We start from the raw sequence: 24,499 nt of genomic DNA on the forward strand, positions 1-24,499 counted from the left end.
CGCTGATGCGTCCGATCGCTACGGCATCGTCCGTAAACCGTAGGATGATGTTGTCGTCCTTATGGGAGGCGATACTGCCGTGGGAGAGAAGTTAGTGATAACAACTCATAGATAAAGTGAGGAAAACGCGTTAAACAGTTAAATATTTCACTTTCCTCAAGACACTGATAAAGAAATCTCGCTAGATGGTGACAAAAGTCAAAGTTGCACCGGGTAATTTCAGTTTGGAGCGTTACATTCACTGTGAACATGTCAGAGTCTTGAACAAGGAGACAAGCAGTGAACCTCTCAGATCTGTGACAGAACATCTTGTTCTCTGGAGGATCACAGATAATCAAAAAAATCTGCAGCGACCAATCCATGACGTTATTGTTGCGTTGAGATATATAGAGCACTTCCTCCGCAGTTGGTATTGTTGTACCAATTATTCAAATTACTCGTGTGGACTCAACCTGTCTAGCCTTGTGGTGCGTTCAAAGTCAAGGTTTGTTTTTTTCTCTTTTTTTTCCTTTTTTTCTTGCATAAAAAATGATTCATCCTATCATTCCCTGAGATGAGATCCACAGTGCAGCTTGTTTTATGTGCGGTGCATTCACGGCTCAAGATGTGATCCACTTGATGTTGCACCCACGGAGAAGTAAAGTTTCATTTGTTACACGCCTCTAGAGGGTTGTAATATTAGTGTGGGAATGTGATGTTCATAGGATAAGCTAGAGCAGACCTGAGCATTTTACAGCCCGTGGGCCACATTGGGCCCGTTTTGCCTTTTCATCCGGGCCATCGAAGTATTTTAAATAAAGTATTTATTTTCAATGAATTTGAATTTTAAAAAGATCCTTATTTTTTCCTTTTGTTTCATTTTGTATGGATGATCACATACAAAATAATGTTGTTACATTTAAATGACCACTAATATAATATTTCAATATTTAAATTGCAAATTTCATTTTGTTCATGATAACAATTTGGCCCACGCATAAAAATTAAATAAGAAATGTGGCCCACCAGCCAAAATAATTGCCCAATGAAGGTAGCAAAAGAAACACAATCTTTTTATTTTTTTTTTATTTTTTATTTTATTTATTTATTGATTTATTTCTTTTAAGAAACACAATCCTACCTGAGTGAAAAGCGGTTGCGTGGGGCTTATTATTTTTTCCCGAGCGCCACGCGAACCGCGAACGCACCATTCCAGTCAGGTTACAGAGGCGGCAGCGTCAACACGTCGCTCTGGCGCCCCCTAGCGGCGGAAGCGACACATTGCACGCTTTTTGTTCACGCTCGGGATGATGATGATGATGATGATGATGATGATGACGAGCCCTGTGGCAAGTGAACGCGGGCAGGCGGCGCGCTCAGTACACGCGAGAACCAGCGAAAGGCCGCTAGAGTCGTGCGTTGTATATTCTGTACATAATGGACTGATGTGACTCGGAGTCGTGCGGGGACGGCCGTGCGGGACGAGCGGGAGCTGACAGGCCGAACGGGAAACCTGCTGAACCGCCGGCGAGACGCGTCTCGACGCCGGAGCTCGTCGACCAAGTGCGGAGAATTTCGACGACTCCGCCGGAGGGGGGGATTTTTTCTAAGCACCGCGGATGACGTGAAGACGAGCACGGACGCGCGTTTTGTAAAGAATATTTTTTTTTGTACATTTATTATTCTTTGTTATTTCTCACCGGGCTGTAAACAAGGGGGAGCGAAATTGTAAATCCTCCCCCCTCCGCACACACAGCGACGTTTGTAAATAGCGGTGGGTGATATAAACACCCCCCCTTGTGAAATTACACCGAGTTCCCGGCAGCTCGTTTTGGTTTCTCTTTTATTATTATTATTTTTGTATATTTTTTTCTAAATAAATGCAACGCAGGAGCGACGGGACGCGATGTTGCGTTCGGGTAAGTAACGTTCATTTCATTGCAAATAAGTCGATCCTGTGACGACCTATGGAAGAGTTGACGAGCACGTTCCGTGTCTGTTAATTATGTGTTAGAGAGACACGGGGAAATTCTAAATAAAATAGAAAATAGTCGTAAATGTGTCTAAAATGGATAAATAAATGACAAACAAGCAGGCAGGTTGGGTCCAGACCCAATGCAGGCCGTCGGACGCATCATTAGGATGATTTGCTCCGGCCATTAAAGGCCAGAAGGTTTTAGGGATTTTGATTCGTGGCAGTGTCACACACACACAAACACACACACACACACGCACGCACACATGCACACACACGCACACGGTCACTGCCGCTGTCGTGCTCGGTGATCGTATTTTGTGTTTCTCTCTGTCGCCGGAGTCAAGTCAGCTGAGCGAACCGGCGGGCCAATGGCTGCGCTCGTACGCGCACGCCGGAGCTCTATGTGTTAGTCCGGAGACTAAATAACGCGGAATAGACTGCATTTTTTTAACCCCCTCCTCCCCTCTCCCTCCTGAGCCAACCGGTGGTCCTCGCGGAAGTTGCCAGCATCCCATGGCTCCCCGGAGTGTGTTTCATGTGTGTGTTATGGACCCCCTTCACCCCCTCCATCTTTCTCAACCCACCCCCCTCTCTCTCATGTATAATCAATATTTATTCCAAATATTACATCCGACAGGTCCTCTGGGAGACACTGTGATGGGAAGCCCCCCCCCAACACACACACACACACTCCTCTAGAAAAGGCAGGCAGTCAGGAAAGAGGCTGCAGAGCTGCTGGAATCCACACATTAATGACATCCATAAGAGTTCAGGGAGCATTTCTGGCCGTAAGAGAGGCTCCCTTTGTTGATATGAGCACGGGAGGTGTAAGCCACGTTAATAGCATGTAATCCTGGTGCATCACTGGCTTATTAAGGATCCTCTCTCCATCGCTCTCTCTCTCTCTCTCTCTCACCTGGATCAGAAGGGTTCCTTACTGAAGGATGGTTCTGCGCGCCGAGGGGAAACAGGGAACAGAGAGGGGTGGTTAGATAACGCACACACACTCTCTTCTCTTTCCCTCACTCTCTGTCTCTGAACAGTATGCTGTGTGTGCTACCTACACTCTCACTCTCCCCCATGCTTGACCTGGATCGGACAAAAGTCCTTGTTGTGTTTTCAGCCCCGGAGTTTTGCCCCTAATGTGACGAGAACAACCGATGTGTGTGCGTGTGTGTTTGTTTGAATTTTCGTCGCCGCCGGTGTTTGATATTTCGTCGTCAGATTTGAAAATGCTGCAGGGATGATCAGAGAAGCGTCACGCCGCAAACAAACGCCGGGCACACCTTTTTTCCTTCTTTGAGTTGATGGAAATAAATGTCCGTTTGTAGAATCCGCGTCCCCTCCATTGTGAGGGGCACAAAATGTGCCGCACAACTACAGCGTTGACAACAGTGCAGATAAAGTGAGCTTTTTGAAGCTTTACACCTGCCACTCACAGTCGTGTCACCTGGGGTAACGGATGGCATGGCGGAGCGTTCTTTGCTCGCGGAGCAAACATCGCCTTGGTTTTTTTACCTGGCGCCACGGAGCTGCAGGGACCGCCGGGGCCAACGGGGCCTGTCGCTCAGCCAGTAGGCTGAAAATAGGGGGAAAGGGGTGCTTAGATTCGAGTTTTGCATATGTTTTTGTGTCTTAATATGTTTTGCATTTGGGCTTGGGTTCACAGACAACCGGAAAAATACCAGAAATGTGTCGTCAGTCAGCTCAGACAGCGTTAAGGTGCTTTATGGTCTTTTCTTCAGGCCCTCATCACCAATGTTTTCAAATGACTGATATTTTTGGAATTGGTCAGAAGAGGCTCAAATGCATTGTTGTTTCCATGAACCCAAGGATACATTTTTTTTTTTTTTTTTTTTTAACCCGTATCTGTTACTTTTCTGGGTTTCAAGAAGCCTCACAGCTGTTTTTCTTCCATAAATTTGACTGATGACCAAAAAAAAAAAAAACAAGATAAGTGCAAAAGATGATGGGTGGAATGGTTTTACTTTGTTTTGTTTTTTTTTATATTTGACAACTTCACTTTTAACTGAATTGACATGAGTATCGAACAGAGAATTTTCCCTTTCCTGTCATTTTTTGACAAATCGTGGCGCGTCATGTCTGCATCAACATCAGTATCAATATCTAAAGCAGATTTTTGCATCTTCCACGTGTTTCTGTTTGAAATGAGAAATCGCGTTCCTCCACTGCCGCCGCACGAAATAGCCGCTTCTCCAGGTTTTGTCAAAAAATGGCGAGAAGAAGCGTCCAATGCGTCGGTTTAAGACGCAGGCTTGGGAGTTAGAACGTGTCGCAATATCACTAAAGTTCATACTCTGCATTGTGGAATGTGCGGGAGTGTATTAATGGGACGCAACAGGTCCGAAATAGAAAATAAAACAACAAAACTCCTCCCTGTCTCAAAGTGACACTGGCCACACCACTGGAAACTATTCCCATGCTAATGAAACCACCTCTTCTGTTATCCAAGCTCTAAAAGCATTCCTCCTCTTCTTTCCTCTCCCCCCTTTTCTTTACCTCTCCTCCCTTCCATCCTTTCCCCTATCCCCCCCCCCTCCTCTCCTCCCCTCTCCTCTCGCACAACTGTAGCTGCTTTTGTTCTGGCAGAAATTTAGCTATAGTCACTGCTTTCATTCACACAAACATTGGCACATATTTTATCAGGCAAAATCCCCCCAGCCCTCTTTTTGTCTGTGCCACCCCCCTCTCTTTATCTCTCTCTCTTGTTCTTATTCACACACACATTTTTCCCACCCCTTCTACCAGCCGGCCCCCTCACTGCATCTCTCCTTCTCTCTCTTTCTCTCTCTCTTTCTCTCTCTCCCGTTTCAAACTCTGCCGCCCGCTCTCTCCCTCCAACTACAATCCCTTCCTGTCCCCCTCGCCACTTTTTATTCTCTCTTTTCATCTACATGTCCCTGCACACACAGTCCCCTGGCTCTTCCTTTGTCTGCCTGCCTAATTTTCCAGCAGCATTTTGGTTTCAGGGGGATTAATGCGTGTAAGGGATTCCAAAAAAAAAAAAAAAAAAAAAAAAAAATTACAGGAGAGATTCCTGATTTGTTTGTTTGTGCAGAAGATGTTGCACTCGCGGGCCCGCTCTTTCGCCCGACTTTGTCCGAGTGGAATCGGGCCTCCAACGGTTATTAAAATTCGGCGAAAAACAAACGTGATCACCGGCAGGATTTGCGGGACACAATAGAAAATCGCATCTCCGAAAGTCATGAAGCAAAAGGTGTCACAATGATTTTCGCTGCACATTTCAAAAACGATTAGGGCAGCTGCAGGTGTTCCCCCGCCACCCCACGCCGGAGCCTCGCCAAAGCCCGGAGGGCAGGAAGAGTGCAGCACATCAGATGTGAAGTTCTCATGAACCCCCCTCCACCCCACCCTCTTACCGGAGGAAAAAATGAAGAGACAATAATAGCGACATTTAAAATGGACGTACACGACAGGGCTGAGTCATGAGGCGAGATGTCGACGGTTATCTTCAACTTTTTTTTTTTTTTTTTTAATTTTACCACAGTTGCCCACATGCGCAGTTGCTTGGTCATTTGGCCGCTGTCAGGAAATTCCTTTCGGCATTCTTCCACTGAAAAGGCACGTGAGGTTTGGATGCAAGTGAGAGTTTTGCATTTCACGTGTGTATCTGTGCGACTGGTTTTGTTTGGGTATCAAAGATGGATTAAAAGGATAAAGGGGCCCAGGGATTGGAGCTCAGAGTTTGTTCTTGGATGTTGCTGTGGCCCTTATATCTACATATACATATACATCCATGTGTGTATCTGGAAGGGAGAGTGGGTGGGTGTGAGAAAAAAGTGATGGGGTTGAACGTGTTTGATGTACTGTGATAACTCTGTCCGGTATGTGGCTTACATGGGAACTCCTTGCCCTGGGGACATAGGCGAATAAGCTCCTGTTTAAAGGGCAACTTCCCTGTCTTTATAGCCTGTTGTTTTCTGCCTTTATGTTTCCCATATCCTGTTAGTCTTTACCTCTTCGGCCTCATAGTGCACGCCGTTTTCCCTCCGACCATTTTAACGCCGGTGCGGTTGACATGTATGAAGTGTCCGGCCGGTCTCTCATACGCAACACAGATACCCCCGATGTTCATTTTTATGAACAAATGAAAATAGGTCAGGTCAATATCCACAAATAGGTTTTCCTGATGGATATTTGGGCCTACTCTTATCATATGGGTACCAATGTGCTTGTAATTTTAGACCAATTGCTTTTTCCATCACATACTAGCTAATCAGACAGTCACTGTATGTACTTGTCATTTATTGCTGTCATTTACAAGTTTGTGAAATACAGAACAACGTGCCTTATAGCTTTCGGATCGCTCTCTTTTCCTTTTCTTTACTTGAATTTTTCAGGGAATTCAGACAGTAAAGCTATTTCGCTTTACTTGAGAATGTTTCCCAGCAAATGAGTTGTTGGTGGCTTGAGACTGTTGACCGTTTATTTCACATAAATCTGTAAAGCGCTTTGGCTGCACTTGTCTATTAACTGCAGGTGTCCACGTCGTAACATGAGATATTTTTTTTAACGTCAAATGAAATACATATTAGTGACATCAACAAATACGGACTGGGAATGTTTTTTTTTTCCATTGCCTGCAACACGGCTGATGAAAAAGATTAATAATAAATAACACAAGGAAAAGTCCATCCATCCATTTTTTTATCCCTGCTGTGTCCTACTCCGGCTGATCGCTACCTTGGTCTCCTTCTTGTGCACTAAAACCATCAAAGTCGTCATCTTACGTGTCGGAATCGAACAGCCTCAGAATTTCACGGTCATTTCATTGGTCTGATGTGACGAGGCTAAATGTTTTGGCGGCGTTGAGCTCGTTAGCCCCAAAAAGTCCATAAATTAGCCGCATCGTTGTTTAAGCCGCAGTGTTCAAAGCGTGTGAAAAAAGTAGCGGCTTAGAGTCCGGTTATTATGGTACTCTTGAGTTAAGGTATTTGTTCTGAAGTGCCTGTCCAATGTCGCAAAAAGTCTCCACAGCCTATGTAGGTCTTTTTTCATTTTGGCTTTAAATTAGCCACATTGTCTGTCATATTGTTTATTATTGATTTTTTTTTTTTTTTCCATTTCGGAAATAAATATTGGCATCGGTCTAAAAGAAAATATTGGTCCAGCAAAAGAGTAAATATGCATGTTTTTGGTGCAAGATGCATTTAAACAGAGTTGTCCGGTCATCTGACATCTGAAGCAAAAACCCAGGGGTCTTTTCACTATTTCCCGATGTGCACTTAATAATCATGAAAAAACTGTTATGATACTTACAACTTGAACAATGTGTGATTGAAATTATTTTAAGTTGCATCAAGTCATAGGCGTCAATTGAAGACTACTTCGTGCAAATAGCCAATATCGCAATAAGTAAATATACTACTGACACGCTTGTTGATTGGTTGGAATTCCAGTCTTTCTCTGGTTGCCATTCTGTATGTGGGTGTGTGGTTTGTACGGTCTGAAAACATGCATCTGTGCCTTAGGAATGTTGCGAAACTTGAATTTGCTCTTCTTCATCGGGAGCGTCCCAGCAGTTGGTCTAATATCAACCTATTGTGAATTTAATTTGACTGACAGCTCCTGACATTGCACGTCGGACTCCTTCGCTTTGAGTTTGGAGAGGCAACGGGTTTGATGTGAGTGTTAATGACCGCTCAATAAAAGAGATAATGGCTCTGGTGAGCCACAAGACAAGCTCCTGGTGATCACAGTGGGCTTTGCTCATTAAAACTAAAGAAAAAGTCCAGACTTGCCGCTGTGACTTTGACTGGGCCTGTCTGGAAATGAAGAGCACTCCTGAAGGGCCAAAGACACGACTGCATGTGTTCCTGTGCTGGAACCCGAGATAGGGGCATGAAATGGCCTAGTGCCCCCCGACAGACCCACACATTTAGCTGTAATGTAATACGTGCTCAGCTGTAAACTAATATGCAAAATAAGTAAATACCTTGAGCTGGACTGTGCTTTTTTTTTTTTTTTTTTTTTTTTTTACTGCACCATTAAACAGCGGTCGTCTACTTTTTTTTTTACAGTGCCGCTCTTGTCAATATCCACGAGCTTAGGTTCTTTCCTTAGGTTATAAAATTTGATTAACTGCAAATATAATGTCTAACCTGTCTGGCGTTTATCTATATACTTCCAAGTATTTTGTGATACTGGCCGTTGCCAGGTTCGGTGTAGGCCAACACATTTGAGCAGATATTACACCAAGGGACAGATGGAGAGGGCAATTAAGATAAAGACATCATAAGAATAATACTCAGCGGCTTCACAGACAAACACAAACAAACCCACATAGGGGGTAGTGAAGGAGTTGCAACATGTGGGGGATATTGTCACGTAAAAGGTAACCTTATGTCAAACAGTGATTCCATGAGCTGATTCAACGCTTGCGATTATCGCACTCGTGAGTAGCGTTTCCGTGCGCGCTTGCCGTACAATTCAAAAATCCAACCGAATCAAATGAATTATTCACATTGAACCAGTCCATAGTTCATCATCTATATTTAATGCTCGAGATCACGTACGCCAAACTGCAGCTTTCACGTGTCTAATAGAGTGGCTGAACAAGACTTGTTACAATATGAGTGATGAACACGCTCCGGATGACTGATAAAACCAAATGTGATTTTTGATCAATCATGCAGTTAATGAAAAAAAAAAAAAATGGGATGAACGATAATGCTTTTGTCGAAAAGACTAAGCCTACTTAATCACTGCATCGCGTTATTAATTCTGCAATATTCTCACAAGATACAGGCGTGTTTGTGGTCGCTGTATTTCTCTCCCCACCTGTAATCATCACTACCATAGGCCGCTTTACTTAAAAAAAAAAAAAAAAAAGGAGGTAATTTCTGTAGTGTAATTTGATGATATTTATTTTCAAAAAACTAAACCCCCATCTGGTGGCTGGATGCATTTTTGCAAAATATGGAGGAATTCCCAATCGCCCCGTATAACTCTTTAAGACAGGTTTCTCTCTACATAGGGTGTTCTTTTACTCGCCGAGGTAAAGTCTGGCTTGGTTGCCGTAATAAGATGCAGCAAACGAATCACTTCCTGTGGTTTTAGCATTTTATTCATTTCAATGAACATCCCGCTGCTTTGTCATCACCATCCTGGTTCTCCAATGATGGTGTTTTCAGTACCTCCAAACTTCAGAGGACCCCTTTCCTTTCCTTTTCAGTTGCATTTTACAAATAAATCTCCCATTAGCATTTGTTGTAAACAAAAAAAGTCTAAAAAAATGTGGCAACAACATGGCATTCTGTCTAAAAATTAATGAGCTGTTGTGTTTTTGTTCTTTGTCTTGCAGGGTTCTCTTGAAGATATTCACGCAGCAGCTTGAAAAACAGTCTGCGACGCTCCCGAAAAGGGTTTAAAGAGTACAAGTTCAGTTTGATTCAATGAGCTGAAAGAGGTGCCGCTGGTTTCGCTCAGTGATGTACCAGGTATCGGGAAGGAAAGTCAGGACCTAAACTATTCCTCTGCGGCCTCGTCCTTAAGCGCAACGGTGACGCATCCAAGAAGAAGAGGTAGACAACGAGGCGGAGGAAGGAGGGGCGTCGATTATCTGAGCTTGGTTATCCTCCCGGACACTTGGAGTTTATCGGACTAGAGAAGGTGAGGAGGTGATCACAGAAGGAGAGAGAGACGGGGTCTGACAGAGGAGAAAGGGTTTGGAGGAGGAGGGGGAGGTCCGGGAGGAGTGGGAGAAGCCATCGCCCATGGCTACTGACCCGGGAGAGCCCACGGGCACCGAGGACTCCTCGGACAAACCTGATGGACAGAGGGAGGAGGACGCGGACCAGGAGGGCAGGGCCAACCCTCAGAGGGAGAGGACAGGCATCGCCCCCTCGGACTTCCCCTCCTCCCAAACCCAGGAGAGGAGAACGGGAGGAGAGGATGGAGGAGGAGGGGAGAGCAGCCAGGATGCTGTGGACACGTCAGTCAGGCCCATTTCCTTATCCAAACCCACTCTGCCAGTTGATACCGGTCAGAAATGTCTGAGGAGGGAAAAGCGTTTCTTCAGGAAGAGCGTGGAGATTTGCGAGGAGGAAGACGAGGTGGAGGTTCCCCCCGAGGCGCCCCACAGCGCACCGCACCTGGAGCTGTGCTCCTTCGATTCAGTCTTGAACAGCGCCGCCCAGCAACCGGGGTCCGCATCCCGCGCCGCCCTCGGCCATGACCCATCCTGTCCCGGCTCCGGCCAGGGGCCCGGCAAGGGTGGCCCTTCTTCTTCGCCCACCCAACGGGGGAAGGAAAGGGATCGAGAGCAGGAGGAGGAGGCCGAAATGAAAGCCGTGGCCACGTCTCCCGGAGGCAGGTTCCTCAAGTTTGACATAGAACTGGGCCGAGGAGCCTTCAAGACCGTCTACAAAGGTCTGGACACGGAAACCTGGGTGGAGGTGGCTTGGTGTGAACTTCAGGTAAGAAGTTTCTTTTTTCCTGCCATGTGGCCAAATGAGCAGACACGGTTAGCTGCAACATACAATTCACAATGATTTGTGTGTACAAATAACTCAGAACATGTTCAACATCGGGAAACGTGCTCCCAATTAGTGTGCCCGAGACGGCTTTAAGCCCCGTATAGTTTGTGTTTTCAAATGATTTGCATCATGGTTCTCCCAGGAGCCCCTCCTCCAGAAATCTCAGCCCGTTGTGTGTTTTCTATTCATGCTGTGAGACTGCAGTTAAGTGGAGTAGGAGGGTGAAAAAGAGGAGCATCCCTTGTAGTTGAGCGACAGTACAAATGGGAAGCGGAGGCTCTGTTTTTTCCAAGGACTCCTATGAATTATAGAATTGTGGGCCGTCAGAGTTTCTCTCAATGCTGAAAAGGGGGTGTCTTACAGGAAGCAGCACTTCCTCCAAGACGCAGGATCATTTGAATCCAATCATATCAAGGGATGTATGAGGTCTTATGTATTCCATTAATGCCCTCATATTGTAAACAGTGTAAGCCGGAGGAGATATTGCTCGAGGACGTGCCTTGAAAGACCATGAGGCCGCTTTAATATCGGAAATTGGTTTAGTTTTCAACTTTCGTCCCCTACGTGTTATTGTCGAGGTGACGCAAAGTGTTGAATGAGATGGCTCCGTGAAAGGGATTCTTTGAGCAATTTGAATTTTGTGACCGCCGAGCCAATGACAGAACCATAGAAAATGTTGTAATTGCGGACAAAGCTGTTTCTTTGTTGTACATTAGTTTGTTGCCGTGGGCGGAAAATTGTAAATTCATTGAATTAGTAGTATACCCAATCGCGTGCTTTATGCTGTAGATTAGCCGTAATGCGCCACATTGTGATATGTTGTTAATTCAACGTGTAGTGGGAGAGATACTTGTGGAGGAGAGAAGAAATGTACCCCTCTAACTGTTGGCCCCACAATAGAAAGCAGTGTTATGGTAAGCCCTCCGATTTGACTGCTGGCTTTGTGCGAGAAAAGTCAGTCATGTGTTTGGTTTGGAGCTAATTCCAAAACAAGAGCATTGACTAATCCTTGAGATCAGGCTCTGTCTGTGGACTAACAAGCTGCAGGTGTGCCACGATCACCTTTTCTTTGGTGTTTTCCTTCGACACTTACAGAATCGATCCCAAACCAGGACTGGTTTATATCCCTTTATGTATCATACTATCACCGCCTCCTGCTCGGACCCTTTTCTGTATTGTTGCGCTAAAAACATTTTCTACTCTGATAAATGTCTCAGATAACATGTTGTCATTTTTTTTTCATTTCATTGTTTTGGTTCTTTTTTATGGTTTAAATATCAAACAAATCTTTGTTTGTTTGGTTTTTTTTCAAATTCATCCCAGTCAGTTTCATATACATTTAAACTGACATTAATGTGAATGTGTAGGAGTGACAAACCAGCGTGAAAATACAAAATAATTGACGTACTAGTGTCATTTCCTCACCAAAATTCACCTCTTTTTGAGGATTATTTGCCACAAAATGAAGTTGTAATTAAGTGTGTATTAGTGTCAGTGGAATTTTCATAGTAATGTGATTATAATGGATTCGGTGTTACAATAAGATTTACAACCGTGATCTCTCAATCCTACCCCAGTGTGATGGCGACCCTGCTGCTGCACCTAAAAGTTGGTCAGTCTTTGCAAAACATAGTCCCACAACCAGTGCTCAACAACAAAACGACACTCTTCCTTTTAATATCAATCTGAGAATGTCTGGCATAACAACCTTTAGGTGTGTTCTATCAGCAATTAAAGAAAAAAATACCTCATTGTAATTTGTTGAGTTTTTTTTATCTAAAATGAGCATCTGAATTCAGAAGAAAGACGTATAATTGCACGGCATTAAAAAGACAAACAGGATATTGTAGGCGTCCTGAAAGGGAAATTACCAAGTCCAGTTTTGCATACAAATCCCTTATGTTAAAAGTTTTTTTTATTTTTTATCTTGTTTCCAGTACATGCTGTTAGCTTCATGTGTCTCCTTTCAACCTGCTTTAGGCATTAGGATTTCTTGTCTAGTGAACCTTAAAAGAAACATTTTCCAGCATCATCCTCACCATGGCAATCAATGCAAACTTCCGGATTCCTCAAATAGATTCTGAATTGCCGTTTAGGGATAACCTGATTTTACACCACGCACAGTTGTACCTTTGTCAACAGTGAGGAAAACGTGATAGATTCTCATCAAGCATCACAACCTGAGCACATCCATTATTCTTCAAACTACTTAATTTATTTGATAAAAAAAATCAGTGTGTCAGGGGCCTTCGAGTGTGACCCGGGTAACTTCCTGGGTGACTTCCTGGTCATGTTCTGCACTAATGGCCCCATTTCACCATTGCAAGCTACCTCTTGTCCATCAGCAAGATAAATCAATTCTGAAATGCTCCAAAGCAATGGTACAGTACAGCAAACTCAAAATGATTGTAAATTACGTGCTGCTTTTTATACAAGGTTTAAAATCCTGGTTGTATTTAAAGACTGATATATAAAGATATATCTTTGTATATCCCTAATAAGCTTCTTATTGATTCATCTTATTAGTTGTTAGATTATGGAAAATATCACATCCAGTGTCTGTTGAACATATTCTCAAACCATGTATATGGATGTGAAATAGCCTATATGCAAACAAGATAACTGTCTAAGCCAAAGGTCCTAAATGAGCCAACAGTGGATTTTCCACAGATAAACAATCCTGTTGCATTACTAGCAATATAAGTGTATTAAATCCCTGTGTATTGCCGATAAGAGGGACACACTTCCCAAATTTGCACACATGAACCAGGTATGTTAAAGAATAGCTACTATCTTGACCTCACATGATGGAATCATGAATAATGAGACTAAATTCCAAAGTTGAAATTTCTTTTAACCTTTGGGGAGCATATCTGATATGTTTAAATATGATAACTTGGATTTATTCATCCATGTTATTAATAGTTTTACATGTTGACATCTAAAATTCCGCTTGATTTTGTTTTCAGAAATACTCATATTTATGATACAGCAGATGCAGGTGATTGAATCACACACACTTATATATGTATGTTTTACATGCATGCATACATACATACAAACATGCATTTGTACTTACATACGTGTGTGTTTATATATAGTGTATATATATTCACACGCAACAATGGATTACTGGATAGACAGAGTAGGGGAGGAGCAAACCTTTGGCATGTCTCCCGGAGAACAGTTGGTCGGTTAAAGCTAAGAAAGCACATGCAAGGAGACACATGGACAAAGACGTTGCCCTGGTCACCTGTCAACGCCTCTGCTGACGGATCCGGTGCCGCTTCACCGCAACGTTCTAGTCACATGGATAAAAAGATCTGCGGTATTCCACCTTTGGCATGCTCTTTGCCATTTCAAAAATGTCATTTGAACAGTGGACAGAAGAAACTTCATTAATAATAGTAAAAATTTCAATAATAACATCATAACGTAATATAGTATTTGTTTTTTTTTGTTTTTTTGCTTTCTTTTAGGGTTAGTGATTTAATTTACAATGTATTTTGTGTGAGCAGACGCTATACATTCACACCATTTTAGCCTTGAATCTTTCATGGAAAAGCTTGCTCCCAGTAATTACACAAGGTAATAATAATTTCATTTTTTTATAATGCCACAAGATCTCAATAAAGAACATTGGGGCTTTATTTCAGTAGGCAAATATGCTTTTATATGACAAGCTACCGCTTCATTTAATGCTATTTCCAATATCCTGTGAGACAGCATTATGGGAGTACCTAGCCCCTCTTGGCCAAAAAAGAGAAAAAAAAAAGGAAAAAAAGAGATGCCAGGAGATTAGCTGTCCAAATGCCGCTTGAAAGAGTGGGTAATTAAAGAATACAGTACGGATAACATCTCTCTTCTTTCCTTTCCTTTCCTCTTGGACCCTCACAGGCTTACAGTCAGAGCCATATATCCCCCTTGCAATTACTGCAGTCATATATTTTGTTCCCATTCCTAAGGGGAACGTGTCTTCTACACGGCTTACATAGCTGCGTAAAAACTGTTGCATTCTGTCCCATCTGCGGCAACATATGCCACTCGATCTGTCGATCACTCTTTTCTCTCCTGCTCTTTCACCCTCCATCACTTTTTGTCTGTGTGAGTGAGCATACAGGGTGATCCAGGGAGTTAATTACAGGGGGGTGCCTGTCAAGCTGGAACAAAAACCCTGCACAGACAGCACAACTCGGACAGCAGAAACCAGACTGGTTCAACCCAGTCATCCCAGACTGGTCCAGCTCAGTCCAGCTCAGGCCCTCCGCTCTCACACGACTATCAGCACCGGACCTGCGGCCAGAGTGCTGCGGTGAAAGCTACTTTTAATGCAAATTACCATCTAAAATATCCACATTTCAAAATGTATGTTGACAGACCTCTGGCTGTGTGACAGCAGATACAAAGTCTGTTGTAGAATGACTGTAATGCGATTAATTAATGCGGACTTTCATGGTGACGTGAAAAGTAGTCCTACCAATGCACTTTTAGTCATGATTTTTGCACGTCAAAAAAAGGAAAAAACGATATTTTTTTTTCTCCACAGCTTTAATGATTGCTCTTTGAAAAGTTGACAGTAATATTTTGTAAAAACAGTTTATAAGGTCAGAAAAAATATATTTGAAGGTGGACCCGGCAGGCTAGCCATGTCATTTCTGTTACAACAGGGAATGCAGTGACACGGTATTGATCGAAACCTTAAATTAGAGGCCAAGTCCAATGGACTGGTGCTGACCTGACTGCACCCGCCTGGATTCGATCCGGTCAGGCTGAAGAGAAACATTTTCAATTAGGACACTAACAGCCTGCAAATGTCCCTTGGGTTATTTCCTCCCTTCAACAATATTCATTACCTAACCATCAAGAGGATCAACATGTTATTTGTAATCACCACACACAAATAGCATATACAGTTTCAGTAAGCAGGATAAATGGTATATATTATTAATGCATGCATGAATGAGTAATGTTCAATGAGCCTGAATCCATTATGATCATATTACAAAATGTGATTATTTTTGTAGATAATGCAGTGACAAACACTGAAACCCCATGCCAGATTTACATTTTTGATCGGTGTCAATTGAAAGTAGGCCTTAAATCCCATTTTGTTTGGAGAATAGACTTGTTAAAACATGAAATTAAATATTGTGTGAATTTTGAACTCAGGACAGGACTTGACAGAGGGATGTAGCACAAATTCAGAGACAATTTGTCAAAGGTAGCTTTTGGGAATGTGCCTCTATCAAGCGACTTGATGGATGTAGGGCCTAACAAAAATGGTGACATTTTCACATAACTGACATGGGGCTCGGGCAAATCTATCATATTTGAAGGCAGATGACTTGAACACATCAAAACGCACTCGTTTAATATTGACCGTGTCGGTGGTAGGGATGCATTTCCTGATCGTATGTATTTAAACAGCTGCTCGAATTGTCCGTTCAGCCAACTCACCAATCAAGAATGGCAGTAATCCTGCCTCCAATACCGGAGACATCAGACTTACCGTCCATGTGAAACACAGAACTACTAAATCCTCCCACTGACATTTGGTCATCCACAATGACATGACGAGCGCGGGGTCTTCCCGAGCGGGATCTATAAGGGTCAGTGAACTTGGCCCACTGGCCACTGGCGTTCTAATCCAACGTGTGGGACAGCCCTTTTCCAGCAATCTATCCTGTTACTCTGAGCTGTTGTAGCTTACAGTAATCTAATCCCAACCACCCGCCACCTCGGATTTTCGAACGCCGAGCACCTACTCGCTCAGTTCAAGGTTATACGCAGTATCTACACCTGTAACTATGATAGTATCCACTCTCGGAAATAGCGGAGTTTTTCTTTTTGGTGGGCTAGTATCCTAGCGCTTCTTTTCTTAGTTTCCAAGCAGCAGAGAAGAATGTAACCATGGAAGCCAGTCCTTTTCCAGCTACTGATATATGATAGTCATTAAGTGTTTACTGAAATAGATGTTTTAGGGCTCACATGTGCTGACGTTCATGTTGCCTGCCCCCCCACTCACACACACACACACACCGCCCAATGTGACTTGTAAGACCTATCCTCTACTTTTCCCCCTTGTATTTTATGAGGCTGCTTAACTTGAAGCCTGACCTTCTGCTCGAGCAGATGTCTGATCCCAAAAAAAAATCTTCAGGTGCACAACCAGGTCTTAAAAAACTCTGTTTACCAAGTTACCTGACAGCCTCTGTCATAAACTAACTAAGGAAAATGTAACATAGTATTTAATTCTTTAAATCGCGCATACATGTAAAGAATTCTTAGCCTCCCTGCCAGCATGGAAGTATGGTATTTATTACTGTCACAACCATATATTTAAATTAAAAGCTGACTTTGAATGAAAAAAAGCTGACTTTGAAAATTAATAAGCAACAGTGAGGCTTAGCAAGCTATTCTGGCTAATCCAACCCACTGTCACCAACCTGAGGAAACCTTTGCAAAAAAAAAAAAAATGCAGCGATTAGAGTCCAGATGTCTGGTTGAACTCCGTCCAGTGGCGTCTTTACGCCACCTGTCAAAACCCTGCAAACTGCAGCGTGACAAGCAGCTCACACCAGAGAACATACCTCACTCTCAGGCTGAGAAGCCAAGGACTGCGGTTGATGATTCCAGCTGAAAAAACTGTAAAATGAATATATTAATGAATAAGTAATTTAAAAAATGCCTCTGAAAAATTAAAAGAAGGAAAATTTACATGCAGCCCACTATTTCATCTGTCTGCAGGTCCGCTGTGGATAATTTGTTCAAATTTTGGTGCAAGATAGACACCCTGACTCTACAGTGACACTTAAAAGAGCTTAGTTGATGAAGGTGAAGGTCAATTTGAGTCCGCAGAACCTCACGAGCTTTGTGAAAACGTGTCTATTTTCTCGATTAGTCTTGAGGAGTGTTAAGTTAAGAACAATGGGACTGACTGAGTGGAAAAAAGACCAGGATAATCACAGTTGGTGTTTTCCTTGGGCTCTTGTGCACCTTATCCCCCTCACTCCCCCCCCCCCTATTTTCTTTATCTTATTCTCTGTCATTTCCCAATTTCTCTTATCTGATGGTGGGACCAGACTGTTGTTTCAGGTTTTAATCCTGTAGTGGCAAGGGTCCGGTTTGTTTGTCGAAATTTGGTTGGTTTTGTTTTTTGTTTTTTTTCAAGCAATGTTTTATACATTAATGTTATAAATGCAATGTGAGATTAGCGCCTCTATGTTTTGTATGGAATCTCAATCGCATTATTGAGGTTTTGCACAGTGGGTTAATGAGACACGTGAATAATACATATTGCCTTGAGTGAATGCTGTAAGGGAGATACATTTTGGTCTACTAGTAGAATTGTGAACGGTTTACTGAGCAATTTTAAGAAATAATGATGCTAGTAGTTATCAGGTTTTTCCATATTTTTAGCCAAAAATCATTTACATCTCTGTATTTTGCAAAGTCATTTGTCTTTCATGAAACAAGGATTATAACAATGTTTGAATGTTTTTGTATTAATTTGGGATTCTGACAAAGTTTGAATGTTTTCAGATCAATTAGCATTTATATGCCATTTGATGGCAGACTGACGATCAACTGTATCCCAGACGTACAAAACAATGGTACAATGGTTTGAATGCATATTTTAATCAGAATATAAATTTTCCTCTAAGCTAACTATTGTCCCACAGCTTAAAAATAGCCAAAGTTTTGTACAGCACAGTGGATTTGTGTGGATCCATGAGAAATCATTACAGGGCGACAGTGAGGGCCGCATTGGGCGAGAATGGCTTAACTAATGTCGGCTGACATTGTATGACCATACTAATGTCACGATTCATGTTTTTTTTTTTTACTTTGAGATTACAAAGTATTATATTACTCCCTGAATGGTGCCACTCTTTACTCAAATCACATAGTGTCAAATGCGTTGTGACTAATGGGTCAGACAGCAAGCAGACCAATGCCATCATCATCATCAGAGGGGAAGCAGGGTTGAAAGATGTCTTACATTTTTACATCAATATTTGGCTTTCATACCTTTCTTTTTTCCTCTGTATTATCATATGACAAAGCCAGCCGAGCTATTAAGATAAAAGCAAGAAAGGCTCAGGAATCCCATCTACTGTGAAAATCTACTGTGCCAGCATGTCTTGTGTGCCTTTTAGTAATGAAATCGAGTCCTGTCGCTCATCTTTATCTCAGTGAAAGTTTCAAGATATTGCTGCTGCTGTTATTTGTAAAATTATATAACGAAACAGATATGTCATTTTCCTGACAATGGTGAAATATTTAGATACTGTGTTCTTTCAAGGGTTTATTTAATGTGAATATAACAATTTTGGTGGCGGTTACCACCTCTGAAAAGAGGTGAAGGACATGTTTGGGTTTTTTTTTTTTTGTTTTTTTTTTTTTTGCACAGCTGGGGAGTGGGGTTTGTGTGAGTCTGTCTAGACAGAATTTTACTGACTGAACTCTGGATGAACTTTGCTGACCCAAAGGCTGTCTGATGCAACACTCAGAGGGAGACACAATAGATGCTGAGGAGGCAGCAGACAGGGACACGTAGGCCGGAGTCCTGTCTCACGGCGCGAGACGCTAAGCTAGGATCACACTGTGATTGACAAGTGAGACACCGAACAGAGACACCCAAACGGAAGGTCTGACAGAATACAGCGCAAAAAGGAATGCATATAAGTATAGGTAGGGGGAAAAGAGACAGGTAGCAGTGGCACCCTAAGCGGTCGCACTGGAAAATATTCAGGTAAACAATCACCAGGAGGTTGGTATTAGAAGAATGAAAGCACAAGGACAAGCCTCTGCAGTAAAATGTATTCTTAGCCAAAGCAGAGCAGCGAGGTGCACCCTTTTTTGTTGATGTGACTTTCTTAAGAGGGGCAGGGGAGGGGGAGGTGACCACGCATGTACCAGCACTTCCAGAAAAGGACACCAGTATAGACGCGGTGTGAAAGACATTGAAAGTGATGTAACGCAGATACGCAGAGCAGAAGATGGTGAGAGCTTTGGTTGAATTAAAAAAACAATGATGAATTTAGATAGGAGCAGGGAGACCGATGGCTGCATTGAATTGAAAACTGCTGTTTATTTGCATTACTTTGTCAATTTGATAGACCCAATGTCAAGAGTGGCTTCACGGAAAGCCAGTGTAGTTTTGGCTGTTATTTACAGCAAAGTCCGTTCATATGTGACAGCAATGCCATTCATCTTACTAAAGAATCACAAACTGTCCTGTTACCAGGCTATTTCTTACTCCGAATATTCAGTGCCATCGTAAAAAAAAAAAAAAAAAAAGCATACCTGGCAAGTCCAAGGTCAGCAGAGGTCATAAGACTACAGATCCTGACAGGCTCTGTTATTTGTAGGCATGGAAATAGCAGACAACAGTTGCTCGTGACAAGTCTAAAAATACATTCTTAATTATTGTCGCCGACACTGGATTGTCTCCGATGTAAAAAGGTTTGTTTGCCAGCAGCGTTAGATTACGCGGAAATATCATAATAGCATCACATTAATCTCATATTCACTTATAAATGTTAACATAAGATTTTTTTTAAATACAGTAGAGGCTGTTAACACTTGTTTTGGATAATTGAATAACTAAAACACATCATTGCACACGAAATACTTATCATTATGCAAAGGGAACATTCCAGTAAGAACAAATACGAGTGTATGTGGTAGTAACATCAGATTTTGCACCCAGTGTTTCATGGAGTGATCCGTTATTGGCGATCGCTGTTCCTAAGAGGATTTTGTCCGTGTGAGAGAATTGGATTTCTGCCATATCCAGTCTGTCCGCCATACTGGGGATGTGTGGCGGATGCAGCAGAAATGTGTTTTATAAAGCAAAGTCTTGGGTGTTGTCTCAACACTTTTGCATCACTGTTTGGCTACTACCATCTAGTGGCAGTAGGTGTTAGAACACGTGCATAGGTGTGAGCGTCGTTCCAGGTAGTCATGCTGTTCGGCGGGTCGAGAACGTGTGGCCGCGTTCACGGATGACTTATGGAGACGAGTAGCTTGCGTTTGAAGCCCTTCGGTCTTCCAAGCTGACCTTTGGGAAACAGATGCCTGAAACACATGCCTGCCCGTCGATTCATATTTGTATAATCATCTCAGGACCGCAAGCTGACCAAGGCCGAGCAGCAGCGCTTCAAGGAGGAGGCGGAGATGCTGAAAGGACTCCAGCACCCAAACATTGTCCGCTTCTATGATTCCTGGGAATCTGTGGTCCGCAGCAAGAAGTGCATCGTACTAGTCACTGAACTCATGACCTCAGGAACACTCAAAACGTTAGTGCGGCCTCTTTGGCTTTCTTATTATTATTTCAGTCATGACATGCAATGGTCATGTGCCACTTTCTGTTGTGAGGTTTCGTCATTCGTATTTATTCAGATGGTTAATAAATACTTGATACTAAATTTACATGGCAGTAAGCACATTACAGATGAAACTTACAACAAATATAAATCATATATTTACATGAACGAATGTAAATGCCTACTGCTAATGTATTGACCGATACATTTTGATGGACCTTTCTTGATTGTATCCACATTTGATGAAGTTTGCTGATCATTGCTCAGCAAAAAATAACATGACTCAGAGCTTTATTAAGGAAAAAAGAAATAGCAATTAAGATAAGGGATTTTGGGCAATACTTTATACAATCTGTACAACAAACACTTTCCTTCTATCCAAAATATAACTCAATCATAATGGAATGCTCTTAAATCCTGTAAGTACACTAGAAGTCGTGATTCAAGTCGAGACTTGACTTGACTCGACTCACACTACATTTGCATGCAGATTGCGTTCATATACACACATTGATGTTTACATAGAAGTATTGATGGATACACTTTGTTGATCTTGTATCCTGCCTTTTCCCCCCCTGCGCAGTTACCTGAAGCGTTTTAAGGTGATGAAGCCCAAGGTACTCAGGAGCTGGTGCAGGCAAATCTTGAAGGGCCTTCACTTCCTCCACACCAGGACTCCTCCAATCGTGCACCGGGACCTCAAGTGTGACAACATCTTCATAACAGGCCCCACGGGATCAGTCAAGATAGGGGATCTGGGATTGGCAACTCTGATGAGAACCTCTTTTGCCAAGAGTGTGATAGGTAGGGTTATGGGTAACTCAGCAAACTCGGTTTGCATCAGCAAATATTTTCCACAGCATTTAGCCTGCTCTTAAAAAATAGCAGAGTATCTAAAATAACCAGAATACAGGGTTAGTGTTGATGCACTGACTTGAAAATGTTAGTGTGCTCAGAATAACACATAGTACATTGAAGACCCTGTTATGCAGTATATTGCCACTGAGAGCAAATTTAGTGAACCGTGAAGTGCCATACATTAAAGAATGAAGTGTCATTCCTCAAGCACGGGTTGTGAAAACCTAATTAGAGTTTCAGCTGATTTTAGTTTCCTTCAGTGACACTTTAGTAACGGTGTCAGCGTTATGTTTTAGAATCTTACAATAGAGGACACAATGCTCACGGGGTTTAATGGTCTATATAAATTGAATTGGCTTGACTTATGAGTGGAAATACACCGGTACAATTGAAGTTACACACAACTTCGCCGCTTGTTATCGATTTGGGGTCATCATCTGCTCTTCACAGGAACCCCTGAGTTCATGGCTCCGGAGATGTATGAAGAGCACTACGATGAGTCGGTGGATGTGTACGCCTTTGGAATGTGCATGCTGGAGATGGCTACCTCAGAATACCCCTACTCTGAGTGCCAAAATGCTGCTCAAATTTACCGTAAAGTCACAAGTGTGAGTCACCTTTATTTACACCAAGGGTGGGCAAACTTTTTGGGTCAGGGGCCGCATTGACTTTTAAAATTTGATAAACGGGCCGGGTCAGCACAAGATGCGATACATAAAAAAAAAAAAACATTTGTTAACAGTACATATCAGACTCCTCTGACATTTGCTTTGAAAATAAAAACAATGTTTGCTTGCATTTCATGCACAAACCATTTTTTCCCTTTTAGCTTCACATCCAGCTCATACATATGTGTCAGTATGTCCACAGTAAAGGCTAAATCACAAAGCCAACCTGTGTCATTCAGCTCAGGAAAATTCTCAAGTGTTCTCAAGTAGCTTCAAAAATGAAATATTCTCCTGTTTGAGCTCCCACATTCATTGATCCAATCATTCTCATCAAGTATGAATTCTGTACCAATCTTTAGCGGGCCGGATTAAAAAGACCAACGGGCCGGATGTGGCCCGCGGGCCGTAGTTTGGCCATCCCTGATTTACACTATCGACATACAGTTTCAGTAAATTCTGTTTTGATGAAGTAGTTTGATTCATTTAACGGTAGTGTATTTGAATTTGAACCGACGGTCACCGAGTTATTGAATGACTGTACGGAATATAAAAACAAATTTACTCGTGAAATAATTCAGCATTTCTTGTTCTTTAGGGTATCAAACCAGCCAGCTTTGATAAAGTGAATGATCCAGAGATAAAGGAGATCATTGAGGGCTGCATTCGTCAGAACAAGAGCCAAAGGCAAGTAAATCTGACTTGTGGGACACGAAACATCGGACATTTTATCTCCTGTTCTCACCATCTGTCCCTCGAACAGACTCTCGATCCGAGATCTCCTTAACCACGCGTTCTTCGGGGAGGACACGGGAGTCCGAGTGGAGCTGGCGGAGGAGGACACGGGCGTCCAGGACTGTCTGGCTCTTCGAATTTGGGTCGAAGACCCCAAAAAGCTAAAGGGGAAACACAAAGACAATGAGGCTATTGAATTTACCTACGATCTGGAAAATGATAGCGCCGAAGAAGTGGCTCTAGAAATGGTAAGGAATGGCGGCACCTCTCAGGGGTTCACTGGGCATCAGGTCTGAGGATAGAACAGGACTGAGCAGATTTGCTGCTTTATATGTTAAAGTTAGATCAGTGGGGAGGAAGGACATTCATTGTGTTGCAGCCCGGACACATATTGGCTCAGCCCGCTTCCAGATAATTATTAATCACCGCCCTCTTTCTTGCTCTCTGTCTCACTCTTATTAAAGGTAAAGTCGGGCTTCTTTCATGAGAGCGATGCCAAGGTGGTGGGAAAATCCATCCGGGACAGAGTCAATCTAATAAAAAAGTCACGGGAGCGAAGACAGCAGCAACTGCTCCAGCAGCAGCAGGGCTTCGAAGAAAGGCGAGACTCCACTCTCGCCTCCTACAACTTTCCCCATCCATCCTGTCCGTCCTCTCAGGGGCCAGGAGCAGCCGGACCAACGGGAGGAGAAGGAACTCAAGAGTCTGAAGAGCTGCCCGAGGTGGACCAGCACGTCAGGCAACAACATATTCTCAGTCTGCCTGGTAAAGTATTTACCCTTACGGTGTTTGCGCATGGTATTTAAAATGGCTCCTTCTCATTTCTAAATTTGTCTCTCACTCAGAAGGGGAGAGCATGGGCTCTGCAAGTTGTGAATCTTGTGCGAGCGGACAGAGTCAGGCCTACTCCCAGCAAGGGGAATCCTATACCCAGTCGCAGGCTTCTCTCCCTCCTACCACATCTGTACGTCCTTGTGGTGTCTTCGTTTCCTGCATGCATGATTCCAAGGTAACTGCCGTTCCAAATGCATACATGTGACCCTCATCGCTTTTGTTTTGTTTTCGACAACAGAGCACCGGCTCATCGACTCATCCTCAAATGCCTCCCATTGGTGAGAGTGGAAATGTTTCCAACGTGCCTGTTGGCCAGAGTGTTAGTATGTCCAGCATGTCCGTTGGCCAAAGTGGAGGGGCACCAGTTGGTCAGACTTTTCTTCAGCCCAGTACCGTGGTTCCTCAGGTATCACGAAGCATACCTCAACAATATTTTCAGGTGAAAAGGTTGAAAACATTAATAATGAAACGATAGTTTTTTTTTTGTTTAAATAAGCCATCCAATTGTTACTGTTACTTTTGAATGGAAATGCCTCTAGCTTTTAACATTTTAGTTTCTTTTTTCCTCTTAATTAACTATTTACCCAAATCCAAATTATT

At 42.8% G+C, this 24,499-nt stretch overlaps 1 protein-coding gene across 5 annotated transcripts in view; it reads left to right on the forward strand.

Annotated features, from left to right (window-relative positions):
* Positions 1-1,268: 1,268 nt before the first annotated feature.
* wnk3 (WNK lysine deficient protein kinase 3) overlaps positions 1,269-24,499 on the forward strand; it is a 40,343-nt gene continuing 17,112 nt past the window's right edge. For 4 of the 5 annotated variants that reach the window (XM_086141635.1, XM_086141638.1, XM_086141639.1 and 1 more), the window contains exons 1-10: positions 1,269-1,898; positions 9,303-10,416; positions 20,608-20,780; positions 21,391-21,611; positions 22,116-22,273; positions 22,929-23,017; positions 23,094-23,313; positions 23,530-23,830; positions 23,911-24,029; positions 24,138-24,338. In XM_086141635.1, the coding sequence (XP_085997761.1) occupies positions 9,715-10,416; positions 20,608-20,780; positions 21,391-21,611; positions 22,116-22,273; positions 22,929-23,017; positions 23,094-23,313; positions 23,530-23,830; positions 23,911-24,029; positions 24,138-24,338 (2,184 nt within the window). In that variant the 5' untranslated portion in view covers positions 1,269-1,898; positions 9,303-9,714. The remainder of the gene's footprint in view (positions 1,899-9,302; positions 10,417-20,607; positions 20,781-21,390; positions 21,612-22,115; positions 22,274-22,928; positions 23,018-23,093; positions 23,314-23,529; positions 23,831-23,910; positions 24,030-24,137; positions 24,339-24,499) is intronic. The other variant, XM_086141637.1, reaches the window with a different exon arrangement.

The sequence above is a fragment of the Fistularia commersonii genome, chromosome 34 (assembly GCF_037954325.1).
Source record: "Fistularia commersonii isolate RoL2024-O1a breed Wild chromosome 34, RoL_Fcom_v1.0, whole genome shotgun sequence".
Taxonomy (NCBI): domain Eukaryota; kingdom Metazoa; phylum Chordata; class Actinopteri; order Syngnathiformes; family Fistulariidae; genus Fistularia; species Fistularia commersonii.